We start from the raw sequence: 16,792 nt of genomic DNA on the forward strand, positions 1-16,792 counted from the left end.
GGTAGTTTTCTACCGGAGTAGCTTCTACGGGCCGGGTACAACCGCTAGGCGGGCCGGAGGTTGCGCACTCCGGTTAATAGGATGCAATAGACCAGTGGTTCCCGACCTTTTTGTTTGATGTATATTTTTCCGAAATCTTTTCATTTTCTAAAACCAGAGCAGCGCTGAAAGCAACAAAAAACTGTAACACTAATAATGCTTTTATCTGCTTGCTCTCGAGATGCTTACCAAAGCCATAGATGGCCTATATCTGCCATATCTGCCATAGATGGTGTTGGTTTTGCGGCAAAAACACAAGGGCGTTAAAGAAAAGTAAAAAAGAGCCTCTCCTCTGAGAATGAAGGCACGTGCGTGGGAGTGAAGTTCACAGGCAGGACGCATCAATCGATCCTCAAGCGTTATTAATTCCCTTGACCCCACAAAAAACTACTACCGATATCTTATAATAATCTTATAGTTCAGAAATGCGCTGAAGCTTTTTTTTGCCCCCTCCCACTTTTTAGTTTTTTTTTAATTGTATTTTCTTGAGCATCTGCGAAAAAAACGAGAAATTATACAAGGATAATGCTTTTTTTTCACAATTCCGCAATCCATAATTCCATAGTCCTTGCTGTTGACCTAAAAGAAAACCACTTCTTTATATACAGTGAAACCTCGCTACAACGATGAATCCCTCTACAACGGTGCTTTTTCATGTCTTGTTCGGAAATGTTTACAGTCTAATACAGCGGTTCCTAATTGGGCTCACCCCCGCCCCGTACCACCAGGGACCCACGGTCCAATTATAAAAAAAAATTAATACCAAGTTGAAAAAAAGAATAATATAAATAAATTGCTTTTAAAAGAAAAGTTTTAATTCAATTTAAGCTCAAAAGCACCTTTGCAACGTTAGTAAACTGCAGTAGTAATATTGTTATGATTTTTGACAAAAATTGTATTTGTAATGACATCTCTCAATAGGTGTATGAAACGTTATTTTAGTTTTTTAAGTCCAGTAGATGGAAATGCTATCGTATCGCATTTATTTATATAGGATAGAATGTCCCCCATTTTCCGAGAACATTCTCGCTGACAGATCGCTGTAATTTCTGCTGCTGTATATGGGGGCGGATAAAAAAATAAAAATTCCCTTGGGATCCACGACTAAAAGGTGGGGGATCGGGATCGATGGCTGGCAAAGTTTTCCGGGGGAGGGTCAACGACTAAATGTATTTTGGAGCCGCTGCCACTGGTCTAAAAATAAACTAGTACTGCTTCTCGATATAATGATAATCAACAACGATATTTTTTCGTGGTCCACAAAGTATCTTTATATCGAGAACTTGGTATGGGATCGAGGAGAACCTATTTTCAGTTGTTTTCAAATTTTATTGATCATCAATGGTTATCAATGTATACTTTACTCCGTCTGAATGTCAAATTTGCGGAAGCCATTCGCGTTATGCTCGTTCTCACTCGTTAACAAAGGGTACGTTTCGTGAACTGAACCGAATTTCATCACATCCTATACATTTTGTGAGAAAGCTTGCTCATTATTATTTCGTCCGATGCATTTCATTACTCGCATGACTGCAATATAAATTCAATGTTCGGACAAAGGTTTATTCTATATTTCATAGACGAGCGCGTAATGCACATATTAATCATGAACGAACCAACTCCACGGTCGTTGTTCGTTCGGCGCTGGAATCAACACCGAGAAACTCGTTCGGAAGAAATGTGACACGTGTATATACGACAAATATATATATGCATGGTGCATGGTAAACGGGGGGAGGGGGGTATGTCATTTTACTGGTGAACCGTTGATTCTAGACGTATACCTATAATTAGAAAAAGGATCCAAATAATGTGTAGAAATCAGATTCGTCATTCATGTTGCAAGGGATTGTATAATTATTAAAATTAAAAAAAACCTTTTATACAGTCCCCGTGTGCCCAAAATCTAATTAGCAAGTTGTTGCCCTGTCCCTCCTGGTGTGAAAAAAAAAATCTATGTTTCTAAGTGCAATATTCACTGAGATATTCGAATTCGGAAAACGGAGGAAAGTTGGAAAAAAGCAGCGTTAAATGCGGGTAAAACGGTTTTTCCGCATTTAGAGCTGTTTTTTCCCTGCTAATGCAAATGCGAAAGCCCTGCGATTGGTTGAATAGTTTTCTACTTCTGTTCACAAACATACATGACACGAACTTATACGGCTCCCACTACTTGAAGAGCACACTCTCGCTTTTTACCAAAATATTCTCCTATTTCCGAGACATTTACGCTAGAACTATCTACTCTGCGATATTCAGCTCATGGCTCTAAAGTGTGTACCCATTTATGAACTTATCGAAATTTGGAGTACATCCGAAAAGTTGTGCAGCCGTCTCCTATAGGCTTACGGCAAAATGGTCCAACTATAGCGCAAACCCAACCTCGCAATAGGGAAACAGAGGCCTATGTCCGGACGTTCCTCTATAACACTTGCCTACAAGGATTTCCGCTTCAATGACTGGAAGCCTCACTCCGGTTGTGGTGGCAGAAGATCTACGATAGTTGATCTTACTCTGAGAACATTTACAACAGAATATCAAAAAATTAAATAATATATAAAATGCAAATTATGCAATTACAATACACAAGAAAACATTTTTTAACAATAAACTGAATTTAAAAAATAAAAATTAAGAAGAATAACATCTGAGATATTTCTGTTCATACACGGAGGGCACTTTTCGATACCAAGGATAGAAAGTTACGCTCGTGAAGCGGCGTTACCTTTTTGAAAGCAAGAGCTTGTCAGATTTGCTATTCGAAGTTGTAATACCACAGAAAACCAAACGGTGACCCCGTGTTCGTACCCTCAGTCACCCACTGGTCATATCAACAATCTGATCTAATATTCAAACAACAGATGAACTACCACTACTACTCAACTGTACATGCACCTCATAAATATTTCTCTGCAGAATTTCTAACGAATCGGTACATGCTGGAGAGAACGGGTGTTCTGAGTGTATGTGTGGCACTCTTAACGTATTTATGTTGTCAGAGTGCTTATTTCGTGTTATACTCATGCTATCATCTGTCTTTTATATTTAGAATTAAAAACGACAAGTTGCTGAGTTTTCTTTTCATGTAAGTATCGTGTTGACGGTGTACCCGCTCTCTGTGGAGAGATTTTTTCCAATGAAAGACCGCCTCGTATTCTCACCTCAAAGTTCAAAAAACCGCAGAAAACCAACGTACCTAAGCCGACCAGCACTGTGCCGCCAACGATGGTTCAAACCTGGATCCTTACAGTGTGAGTCCAACACAAAGCTCACATGACAGCACAGCAGCTCATAAATTACCGTGACACCGACTGACAGTGTAGACAAATAGCGTCTACCCTTTAAAATTTTACGGAGCGGTTTTAGTCTTTTGCTTTCACGTGTATGTGCATATTGCATATTCTGTAAAAAGAAAGGGAAGCAAAACTGCCCAGCACTGTGGACGGAGGCTTTGTTTCCCGTCACAGTGGAGGCGCTGCATATATTTTGTATATATTGTGTATTTAGATCATTCTCGAATCTCTCCCACCTCAACATGCTAACTTCTTCTTACCTGCCCCACAAGTCTTCTCCCCACTTCTTTTTAAATATTAGGCGCGGTCTCCAGTCCTAAATATGCCACTGGACGCACGTGAAGTTTCTCTCTGGTCATTGGGTTCAGCTATCCATTTTCGGTCACATGCCATTTCAAAAGTCCATCGACTTCATAGCTCTATTCATGGGGAGAACGAAGCGAGTGATTTGATACTTGAAAACACGGGGCAAGGGGACCACTACTATAAATCTTTGCTAACGTTTTCCGAAACAACCCTGCCTCTTTTGAGGTAACGGAAGTAAGTTGCTCCGCATCAGTCCGGGGTTGTGAGTGGTTCTATCTGTTTATCTATCTACATCCCCTGGTGGCAAACCTGATCGTCCAGTCACATCTCATCTTAAATAATTTGCGTATCTGCTTGAAACATGTTAATCTTTTTACAGTATAGCATTAAGTTTCCCTTTATGCGTGCTTTCCTATCCGTGTATATTTGTTTGGTAACGAGTGTATTAGTTGTTTCTTACTTGCAGCTGTGTATGGATGCTTGAGAGCAGCGAGACGGTCTCTTCTTGACATTGCAACCATCCGTGATGTCTTCGTAAATCTGGTTATTTCGCTTTCGGCAACGATACATCGTGTATATCAAGGGAAGCAACAGAAGCAATGCTACGCCTCCGGCCATCAAAGTAATATTCCTGGTTTCATCTGCAAAACAAAACAAAAAAAAGACCGGCTCGCGTAAGAGACAATATTAAAGCAAACATGTCAATATTGCAGAGGGACATTATTGTAAGTTCACTATTCACTCGAAGCTACGTATTATCTCGGTGCTCGTAAAGCAGAGTGCTCCGAACTGTCAGGCGGAAGTCATCACATTAAATGAATCCGTGATTCCACAAACGCGCTTATTCAATTTTCTCCGCTATTGCTCGTGGGTAAAGAGGTCACGACAAATTCACGGAGGAATGGGATGATGGAAACGGGATTTCCATTATTCCTCGCTCGGACTTGATCGTTCCAATATCTAATCGTCCATTTAGCTTGAAAATCTTCCACATATTAATGTTCTTCGATACGATTCAAACAGTTAATGTCAAGAGCGAAACGGGTTGAAAATCTATTTTCTTACGACGAAACGTCGTTGAAGTATCTCGTAATGGAATGTAATTAAAGTTTCGTATTTCACCAATACAGAAACGGTTTGCCCTCGAATAGTTTCGAATTCGGAACTAATGACAATTGTATTGTTTTGGGTCACAAATTCTTCGCAAAATATGAATGTACACACCAATACAAAATTATGATACGCCTTTACAACTCGTGAAGCAAATGTCGTTTGAAATGTTAAGTGAATGACAGAAATTCCAGTACCATTATGTTAATGGGTTCATTCTGAGCTCATGAGAAAGGTGCAATTTACAGCATTTGAATGAAACTCGTGTGCTCGCTCATGGACAGACAATGCGATTTTAGGCTGCATTTATATTTCAATTTTTTCAACCTTATTCTCAGTATGAAGCAAAAGCACGAGGTGTCCCATAAATTCATTAACAGTCTAAAAATTCATAAGAATTGAAGGAATACGTGCATGTGTGTACATAAGAATGCCGTTTGCGAAAAAGTTATTCTCACGAAGTGGGATAATTTTTTGTACAGAAAAAAATCTAATTTGGATTTTTGTCGATAGAGGAGGCAGGAAGGCAAATCTGGAAATATTTAAATCAGAATCCTATAAAATACAAAATGCAAGATTCCCGGCTCGTTTCTGAATTTTCCTGTTACCGGCGCTACATAACATTCATTGTGATCTTCTTATTGGTACATAAAGAACTATTGGCGAAAAGGTTTTACGTCAGCCCCAAATCGCCGACAACTACTTAACTATACATGCGTCTTGTACACATTCCTCTACGGAATTTCTAACGAATTGGTACGTGCCGGAATGTGCATGTACTTGTTGTGAGCCTAACGTGAAGTTTGTTTCCGTGTGATACTTCTTATGTGAAGTGCTGCCATCTGCCATAAATTTTTCTAACTATGAGTGAAGTGCAATGACAATAATTGTACTGTTGTAGGCCTATTGCTCTCTGTGGCGAGACTTTTTAACGAGGGAATCGGCTCGCATTCGCCTCTCGCAGTTGGGAACCACAGAAAACCAATAAGAAAGAAACCAAAGAAAACCAAAAGAAATCGCCGACTGAAGCTTCACGCCCGTTTCGAACACACAAAGATTCAAGAAAGGTTCAGGTTCAAAATTTTGCTATTTGTTTCGTGCAGCGCCTTCCATCGACAAAAATTTCAACTGTTTTTCCTTCTGTTCCAAAGAAAAAATTCCTCTTTGTGCGAATAACTTTTCGCAAACCGCATTCAAATCATATTTCTTCAATTTCTTTTTTTTTTGAATTTTTAAACTGTTTACGGATTTATGGGACAATCTGTCTATGAAAAGCAACGTAATAGATACTGTTCCAGTTTTTAAGGTTTGTCGTAGGCTTTTTTCCCCCATCCTATATTTAACAGCGATTGCATTCCTACGAATCCTTAACATTATCATTATCATTAATCCTTAACTTACCATTTAACAGGTTCAAAAAGATGATTGGGTACCGGGAAAGTAGTTTTCCATCTTTTTCTTTCTATTTTGATGGCGACATCACTTTCGAATGCTCTTATTTGCTTTCGGTGTTCGTTTGAAAGAATCTTTAGCTTCCAATCAGAAATGTCACAAAAAATCCGGATCAGTACAATCCCCCCCCCCCCCCACTCCCTTCTGTCTCGTCTGTATTTTGCGCCAAGCTCGACGAAAATGTCGAGGAATCCAGAGATATATTGCGCGGTGAATTTCGAAATATTTGCTGATATCTGGGAATTTAATTAATAAAGAAAGTATGTATAAGTGGGGTGGGGTGGGGGGGGGGGGGGTAACGAATGGATGGCTGGGATGGAAATAAAGACATATATATAGACACGGGGAAAATAATTTTCCCCAACATCGTCGTAAAGATTAATAAAGACGCAGAAAGAGATTAAGGAGGAAATAAAAATCAATGATTGATGAGATCTTTTTTTCCTTTCCTTTTGTAAAGATGAAAGGAACATTTAAGATCGCCTTGATTCATAAAACGGCCGCCCTCCCACCCACCGAGTTATTTCCGCATTCATTAGTTCATTAACTAACTTCTTTAATGGATATTAGAGGCTGCAAAGAAATTGAAAGAGCGATGCATCGTCAAAGAACTAACTCTATAAAGGGAATAACATATCAGAAACAAGAATGTAACGGACCATTCTCCGAAACTTCATAGGGTTTGCAGGACAATATACGCACCGTTGGATCACATTAACCCTCCACGGTTCACCCCCATAGAAAAAGTATTGCTTTTTTTTCTCTTTTGACCAATATGTATATCAATGGAGGCTGTTAGCATATTTTTATTTGAAACAATACACAAGCACAGTCATTAAATTAATTAGAGTGGATTTTTAATTAGCTAAAATGTTTATTAAGGGTAAAATACACAGTTTTCTTTTTTTCTCTCAAATCTATAAAGTGATGAAATCTTGCTTAGCATATTTGTTACCTTGACTTATATTTCCGATTGCCCCAATTTGGTGCGATTTTATAAATCTCTGAACACGTGAATTTTCAGCGGCTTTCAAAATATGACACCGAAAATGAATCAACCAGTGGCGGCTCGTCACAAAGAAGTTTTTTTCTGGGGGGGGGGGGGGCAAAATCTTTTTGCACTATAACTATGAAAGGCAAGGCCCTATATTTAATCAGGCAAGGCCCGATTTCCCATGCAGCCGTGGACCTCATAATTTTGGGGCTCCCCTAAAATTTAAGCATACCGTATATTCGTTGATTAACCAAATATCTTTAACCCCCAGTTGCAGCGGGACCCTACTAATTTCTGGTTTGCCACAGGGCTCCCTGAAGTCGAGATCGGGCCTTCGAAACTGGTACTAATATAATATTTTTCTTTATCAAATTATTTTCACGTTATCTGTACATTTATGCAGTACAAAAAAAAAATAATAATGAAATCCGCAGAGAGCAAGCAGACCTTCAACATGATACTTACATGAGATAGATGGAACTTCAATCATTCACTATTTTTTACTTCAAAATATGGAAGACAGATGGCAGTGCCAACAAAAACACGAACCAAGCACAACTGACAACAGAAGTATGTTAGGGTCATGCACTCACACAACACGTTCCGATTCGTTAAAGATTCCGTAGAGAACGACGCATGTGTACGGTTAAGTAGCAGTAGTAGGCTAAAAATAATAATGTTCTATTAACTCAACACATCAACAACGTAAATAACTGGTACAATGAACCTATCCCATTTCTTAACAACTTTGAAAATCATAGTTTGGGTGCAGCAGTTGCAATCGGCAATCGTTTCTTTGCAAATTGTAAGTATTCATACTCTTCTCTTCGATATATAGTTTAATTTTACCCTTTATTCGACCATGTTGCTTTCATGCAACATGAGTCTATATTTTTCAAATAAAGTCATTTTATATTTTGAGCTAGTTTCGGCATATTGATGCTTCTAAGAAACTCCAATCCGAAGCATTCGATCTTTACTTCTGAGATGCTCATGAAGTTTTTTTGTAATTACCAGCAGAATGGCTCAAAGGTACACACGTCCCCCTATTTCTTGACAAAGCAAGCAAAAAGAACTATTTCTGACCCTTGGGAACTCCCGTGTGTGGAGGAGACACATTGCTGTGCATTCTTCAACAATGATGGAAAAATAAGTTGGTCAAACAATAAATGATATTTTCATCCTATTCAAGTCTACATAAAGCATATAAATATAGTGTGTTCCTTGAAGTGCTACATTCTATATTTTTGAAATATTGACATTACAATTTTTTCCTCATACAATGGCATTCGGGGTACGTCATTTGCTTCATATAAAACGCAAAACTCAAAATTTGTCTCCTCTGGATACCTGACCTGACCTGAATAAAGCCTTTTTCGGCGGTGCCGCTGCACTGGGCAGCTCTGCCGCACTTAACGACCGGATCAATGTGGTGGCCTAAAATTTTTCAAGATTTGATAGAAGCATTATATTCTAGTTTATATTGTATTCAATTATATATTCTAATGTGAAAGATAAATTTAAAAGATAGAAGAAAGATGGCAGCATCAGTAACCGCGATAATTAACCTGTGTATATACATCTCTCTCTCTCTCTCAACCATTCCCTTTTTCCCTTCCCCAAATTTCTAACTACCAAAGCGACACGGATAGAACACGCCTCCGAACCTTGGCAACTGGAAACATACGGGGTGACCATATTTTCGGGACACATTTTTTTTTCAATCAATGTTTCCAATAATATTTGGGTTCTAATTTTATTAAATTCATGGATAATTGAATACACACGTACTTTACATTTTTAATAAGCTGTCAACGCGAATAATATGATGTAGTTTCCCTTTCGACTCAAAGGAAATTTTCTTTGTATGTCTGCAGCGAACCGTTGTTGTGAGCGGTTCCAAATAAAAAAGGTTTGAAATGGTTCTCGAAAATGAAAGGACAGATTTATTACATGATAAATATTGAATATATAATAATTGTCTAGCGCAATATTTACGAGAATATTTGAGTCGGTGGTTTTTCTCTCTTAAGATGAACCACGAATTAAATCCAGTTTTACTTAAAAATATTTTTGGTCGCCAACGATACGTAAAGACTTTCGAAAGTTTCGTGTGAAAATTTGCTTTGAAGTGGTTGCTAGACCCAGTTCCTCCACACGAGCAAAAAATTCTTTCCGAAAGCTATGCGGGAAATGAAGTTTCTGAAACAAGATGTCAAGAGCTGTTCGAAATTTGATTTATGAAACTTTTCTAGACATATTTTGGGTTTCGTCCATCGATATTTTATGTATAGCTCAAGCAACTTTTGACATATTTTCAAAATGAAAAATCCGTGGGCTCCGTTCGCTTAAATTAAGTTAATGAAATTTATGACATCTGAAATCTATGCCCTGATCAAGAGAAAAGAAAAATTGTATACCAGATTAAGGAAACATCCTTATGATTTATTATTTAAAACTGCTTATAATTATGTAGCTAGGGAACTGAAATTGAAAATCATAAACACTAAAAACGAATATTATAGAAAACAATTTATTAAATGTAATACAAACCATCAGAAATGGGAATTCATTAATAATACCATCAATCATAAAAACCAAAATTCAATTTTTCCAATTTTTTCCAACAGCTTGGAACTTGCAAATCAATTCAACGCCCATTTTAAAGATATCAACAATGGTAATCTAGCTTTTAACGATACTAATGAATTCAAAAATTATTTATATCCAACTGTAAATTCTTTAGTTTTGTTTGATGTAGATAATACTGAAGTCCTAAATAATATAAACAGCTTCTACAAAAAATCTACACCTGACTACGATGGTAACAGTATATATCTTATTAAAGAATTTGCACGAAATAATGTCGAATTTATAACAAACTTTATTAACACTTCTTTTTATTCAGCCACATTAAAACGAGCAACCATCACTCCGATCTATAAATCTGGAGAGAAAAATTCCCTTTTTAATTATGGACCTATATCGATTCTCCCAATTTTTTTCTAGAGATATAGAAAAAATTTTATCACACATCTAGAATTTATAAATTCCTAAACCTAACAAATTTCTATGCTGTAAATCAATATGGTTACATAAAAGGACGTGGTACCGAAAACGCTCTATTAAACTTCTCTAAATTTGTTTATAACAGTATTGAAAGCTGTAAATTTACCCTGGCCATATTTTTAGACATCTCAAAAGCTTATGACAATGTAAATCACTCAATTCTCATTAAGAAACTCAGTTCTGCTGGAATCAGAGGTAATACATTGAACTGGTTCACTTCATATCTAACCAATCGTAAACAAAGAGTTAAAATTAAAAACACTCTAAATGACTATATCACTATTCAGAGAGGAGTCCCCCAGGGATCAGATTTACTTTTTATAATATTCATAAACGACTTATGTAAACTAAATATTCATGGTACTATGATTACTTACGCCGATGATTCAGTTCTCTTATATTCTTCCAACGATCTTAATACACTAACAACTAAAATATAAATCAAGACCTGTGCTTAATCAGAAAGTGGTTCCCAGCCAATGATTTAACCCTAAATCTTTCAAAGACTAAAGTCATTCATTTCAACTTAATTTACTCCGAAATTGATTTTAATGTAAAATTCCATAGCCCAATATGTCTGACGAACCTCGACTGCTCCTGCCAAAAAATTCAGCAGGTGCAAAATATCAAATATCTTGGACTTAATATTAGTAGCAATCTAAAATGGAAACTTCATGCACTAGAAATAGCGAAAAAACTACGTTTTATTGTATATAAATTTTATTATCTGAAACAAAAGGTAACGGCTGAATTTCTGAGAGAAATTTACTATGCCTGGTTTTATTCAATTGTCAATTATGGTATCATCATCTGGGGTGGCGATTACAAGACAAATCTACAGCCTATTTGTTCTATTCAAAACAGATGTTTCAAAACTATTTACGGTGCTCGTTCTCAAATCTCAATTTATAGAAATTTAAATCTACTCCCCATAAGACATAACGCCATCTACCGAATCATACTCTACATATATCGTAATAAACCAATATGCACTCAAAGAGAGTCCATATCACTGAGAAGACCAAACGAAATGTATTGCATACTCTCATTTAGAAAAGAAATATTTCGCAAACATTTTTACTACCTTGCTCCTAAACTATTTAATGCTTTACCGTTGGTAATACAGAATATATCTAGGTTTGCATCATTTAAAAAAATCCCTTTTGGAATTTCTAATAGCAATAGGCGATATAGATGTATATTTTCAATTATAGAAGCGAATTATATTATTATCCATACACGTGTAGTTGCCTCATATCATATCAATTGTCATTATATCAAATGATACTGTTATGTGAACATGTATTTCAGTATAATTGTTACAAAAATTTATCCAAATTCACTTTATTACTTAACTTTATTTTTTATTATAAGTTTTGTGTTATTTTTTGTTTCTTTCGTCTTTACCTTTAATTAGTTGCTCTGTACAAGCTCAGGCCTGTAGACGACAAACATCGAGATTTGACTGTTTCATGTATTATTCAACTTTGGAAACAAATAAAATAAATTGAATTTGAAAAAAAAATTGAATTTTTGAAATATTTACTTTTGAGCAGTGTTTCCCAAAGTGAAAATATCGTCCCCTGGTGGGTGATAGAGTGGGCCGGGGGGCGATAAAAGCTACTGGTTCAACATCGGATACTACAGGTCCGCTTGGGAGGGGGGCGATGAGAGAAGAAAATTTCTGAAGAAGGGGGCGATGGAACAAGAAGTTTGGAAAAATATGTTTTAGACAGACTGATTTGTCATAACGGTATGTTATGAGTAAAGTATGTATACATCAGTAATGTTATGAGTAAAGTATGTATACATAAGTTGTAAAGTATGCAGATGAAGCGTTCCTGCTCGTTGATACACTCGAATTAACATAAATTACTCTAGACGACAATATTGTGCACGCGTGTGCGTGCGTGTTATTATTATTATTTTTTTTTTTTTGAACATCGCTGTCTCACAGAATCAAATATGAAAAAAAGGGGGGGGGGGGAGGTAGAAAAAGTGCCATCGCATTCTTTTGAACTACCAATGCGGACGGAATATGTCGATTTTTTTTTTTTTTTGTCCCACATTCTATTTCGTTTTACAAAGCTAAGTATGTGCAGTATTCGCTGGAAGAAAAAAAAATGAATGTAAGTTTGTGATGCCGAAGACATAATAATATCTTATGACTCGAGAAAGGGCGTTTCTCACGAGTGCTCATCGTTCACGAGCCATGACATAAAGACGGCGAACTTGTCAAATTTTCGAAGAGCTTTTTAACGAAATGCACGCAAAGTAAATGGTCTCAAATAGTTGATATTGAATATTGCACGCAAATAAATTAAATATCAGTCAACACGTTTTGGTTAACCAATCATTATCAATGAAATTTAGACCTGACCGTAAAAATGGAACTGGAAGTTTCTAGAATTTTCAGTTCGGGAAAAATAAAAAAAATCATACAGCCATTCTGAAATCGCGAAATTTTTGAAAGTAGTATTTCATCGCGTTCCCCCGGAGTCATCCTTCCGCTTTTTTCGAGACTTGGTTCATCTTGGCCCGGAGTATGCCGCGTGGATTTGAAGATCCTAGCTTTAGAAAGACTTGGTTTTGAAGGCATACAAAGACATTCTGTAGAATACTAGCGGGAGTGCAAGGCTTGAGCTGTTACGAGGAGAGACTTGTGCGTGATTCATTGAATATATTTTCTTTGGAACAACGTAGGCGTCGTGGAGATATGATGGAAGTATCTAAGTTTTTCAGTGGGAATGTGATGGATCATATGAAATAATGTTATGCTCTCATTCAACCACTTCGACTCGGGGACACCAGTTTGGGTTGGTTAGAGATAATTCTAGGTTGTTATGTCACAGGTAGTTTTTTAGTAGGGTTGTAAATGCATGGAATAGCGTACTTTCTGCTGTCGCCAAGCCAATGCCCCCCCCCCCGACTACAATAGACACCATCCAAATGAAATATGTTAAGCTGGGTGATAGCAATCGAGAAGATGAATGACAACCATATTTTTAATGGGCAACTTATTTTAGTTTTTAGTTTTTTTCCCCCTCTGATTTATTGTTATTGGGTTGATGTACTTATAGAAAATTTTATAGGTTTTATTCCAATATAGAGCAATATTCCAATATATTTACATTGATTTCTCCTCTTTTTTTTCAGACATTTTCATTAATTTTTTTCCCCTAGTCACCTTGTTCGGTAATTTTCCTGTTGTGTCCTCTAATTTTGTATATGTATTTGAAGCGAATTCCAATCATCCTTCCAGTGATAGACTTTCATGTGCTAATTTTTCCGTGAGTACGCTCCACGCTCCCCCCCCCCCCCCACCTCCTGCAGAAAAATAAATAAATACAGAAAAGTTAGGAGAAAAGTTTACATTGTTACTCTACATATTCGATGAAATTTCCAATTCCTTAATTGATATCCGCAATCAATCTGACGCATTTTCGGAAAGGTAAAAAAAATGTCGTTTGGGCAACCAATTAGAGTTTGTTTTTGCCATCGCAATTCAGATTTTATATGACGCCATATGCACAAAAATATCCGAAATGCCCGAACAACATCCACTCACTCATACATATATCGATCTTCTGATCCAAAACCGTGTTACGGGGTTTGCAACCGGAAAGCGATGTTGCGCAGATAAAAATGTTGGAGGAAGGGAGAGACATCTCTTTTCTTCTTCTTTTTTGAAGAGTTCGTGAGAAATCTCCGAGATGGGAACAGGTGCCAAACCGCATCTTTCTTGTGGTTGCGTCACAACAGAATAAATGAATGTTTTATTCGCTATATTCTCCGGTTTCATCTCTTCTTTTTTTTTTATCAAAACAACTTGTTCCTAAAATTTATGTTAATCTCTAAGCATTCGGATTCGGAATGCTTGTAAATCTCTCATGAACGCAAATGCGCTGCACTATAAGAAGGTACAGCAATAAAATGTTATACAGGGTGAACGGGAAATGTTCTGCCAAACGAAAGGGGTTGATGGACGAGCCTAAAGTGAACATGAAACTCCGTACTAACTCTGTCCTATCAGGAGCCATTTCGAGTTATGGTGAATAATCTATTATGGATGAAGAAATGCGTCAAGTCTGGAAAAACCCAAATTTGTGAAGTTTCTGAGAGACCTTTCTTTCAAACCGAGCACAAATCCAGTCTATCGCCATGGGTAATTTATTACCGATGGAGTTGTGCCGGAAGTGTAAGTGCATGTACTTAACAGCCAGAGTGCGTACATGGTATTGCGCGTGAAGTAGTGCCGTCATGCCGTCATGTATGTTTCAAATTGTGAGTGAAGTGTGATGATGTGAACATCTGTAGCGTTGTAGGGCTGTTGCTCTCTCTGCGGCGAGACTTTTTAACAGGGAGATCGGCTCGCATTCCCGCCTTGAAGTTGGTAATCGCAGAACACCAACTTCAGTCGACTACCACTGTGGCGTCGGTGGGGTTCGAACCCGAGTCATCGCCATGCGAGTCCGTCACACTATGACCACTCGGCCACCACAGCGGAAACTCTGAGAGATCTACATGCAAATTAAGCACATGTTTGGAAAGAACAAAAAAATCTTATAGGGGTGAAATCAATATCTTGATTTAAAGGCGAGTGACAAGTGCTGAAAGCTTGGCAAAATTCGAAATCGAGTTCTCGCCAAAATTTTCCATCGCCAATTTTGCAAACATACTTGTAGCTACAATCAGTCAAATTTGCCAAAATTTTATCCATCGTACTAGCCTTTGAAAGCACCTACAATAAGGTATATCGGTGTTGTTCAGGAGAAACTTAGCCTTTCGTTCGCAATACATCACTGAAATCAGCGTTTGTCGAAGTGAATATTCCACGAGAATTCGGAATTGGCGGATACAGATTTTAGTGACAATTTGATTTTGCAGAAAAAATCGTATAAGGTGACATTACCTCTTCCTACGGATATCTGTATTCAACATCGAGCTTCAAGTGCTGAAAGAGATTGGCGATGTGAAAAATCGAATTGTCGCCAAAACCTACTTAGATTACTTCGATGAACGCAGATTTCAGTGATGTATTGCAAACAAAATACTAAATTTCTCTTGAACTAGAACTCCGATATGATTTATTATACACTCATTCGAAAGCTGATGCAATGGACAAGTTCTTGGAAAATTTGACCGATTGTATCTATAAGGGTGTTTGCGTAATTGTAGATGCAAAAATTTTGCGACGATTATATTTTGAGTTTTGTCAATCTTTAAGCGCTTGTAGCTCGCCATTAAATCCAGATATTCCAATGAAATTTATGTATGACCCTTTTATAAGATATTTTTTTGTTCTTTCCAAAAATGGGTGCTTAGTTTGCGTGCAGGTTTCTCAGAAACTTCACAAATTTTATGTTTTTTCAGACTCGACGCATATTTTTTCCATAATCGATTATCCGCCAACTTAAAAATGGTTTGAGATAGGACAAGGTTGGTAGGGTGTTTCACGTTCCACACACTTGACCACGTCTATCACCTCCTTTCGTTTGGCAGAACCTGTCACATTCACCCTGTCAGTCAGTTCTACACTGGTGTAAGAAATTAAGAGAATTTGCAGACTTGTTCGATTATCTCTAGAACTACTGTATCGATTTTAATGAAATTTGATATGTACATGCATTGATACAATACAAAACAAATAACCATTCAATAATTGTAGCACACATGCATGATCGTGCATAACACTCGTTGGAGTCGGAAGGTATGAAACCGCGGTTGCAGAATAAACAAAAAAATGGGTTAATAGATGGGTTAATAGGGGGGTATGGTCCCCTCTTACAGATATACAGGTCTCGCAGCGTGATTTCATACTTGAAATAAGGCAGTTTATCAATTCCTGTGGTCCCACTCGTTCAGCAAAGCTGTTTTCATTCCCTGGATGGTTCCCGGAGGGGGGTTGTGAGTTGCAATTGCCCTCCCCAGAGCGTCCCAGACATGCTCTATAGGGTTAAGGTCTGGAGATCTGGCTGGCCAATCCATCCGGCGAATATCCTCACTCTCTAGAAAATCGTCGAGCAGAAGAGCTTTATGCGGCCTCGCGTTATCGTCCATTAAAATGAACTCAGGGCCAACTGCACCCCTGAAAAGGCGAACATAGGGCTCCAAGACCTCATCCCTATACCTCACACCAGTGACAGTGCCTCTTTCAAAGACATGGAGAGGTGTGCGGCCATCCAACATGATGCCTGCCCAGACCATTAAACCTCCTCCGCCATAATGGTCGATTTCGCGGACATTGGAGGGTAGGTAGCGGGCCCCTGGTTCTCTCCATATGAACGTACGGCGAGAATCGGTGCTTAGGCTGAACCGGGTCTCATCAGTGAAGAGAACGGTCGCCCATTGATCCATACTCCAATCTCTATGCTCTCTGCACCATGATAAACGGATTTTCCTGTCCGTAGAAGTGAGCGGGACACAAACAGCAGGTCTTCTTGCAAACAACCCTCTCTCATGAAGTCTTTTGGAAACAGTCACCCTTGATACACGGGTTCCTGTGGCTGCATACAAGTCACGAGAGAGCTGA

The 16,792-nt window shown here is 37.9% G+C and overlaps 1 protein-coding gene across 1 annotated transcript in view; it reads right to left on the bottom strand.

Annotated features, from left to right (window-relative positions):
- Positions 1–16,792, bottom strand: part of LOC149086482 (synaptotagmin-15-like) — a 74,628-nt gene that overhangs the window by 27,818 nt on the left and 30,018 nt on the right. The window contains exon 2 of the mRNA XM_089255884.1: positions 4,096–4,276. Within this exon, the coding sequence (XP_089112010.1) occupies positions 4,096–4,276 (181 nt within the window). The remainder of the gene's footprint in view (positions 1–4,095; positions 4,277–16,792) is intronic.

Source organism: Pholcus phalangioides, unplaced genomic scaffold, assembly GCF_987345545.1.
Source record: "Pholcus phalangioides strain wild (caught in Gottingen) unplaced genomic scaffold, Ppha-v1.0 ptg000004l_1, whole genome shotgun sequence".
NCBI lineage: Eukaryota > Metazoa > Arthropoda > Arachnida > Araneae > Pholcidae > Pholcus > Pholcus phalangioides.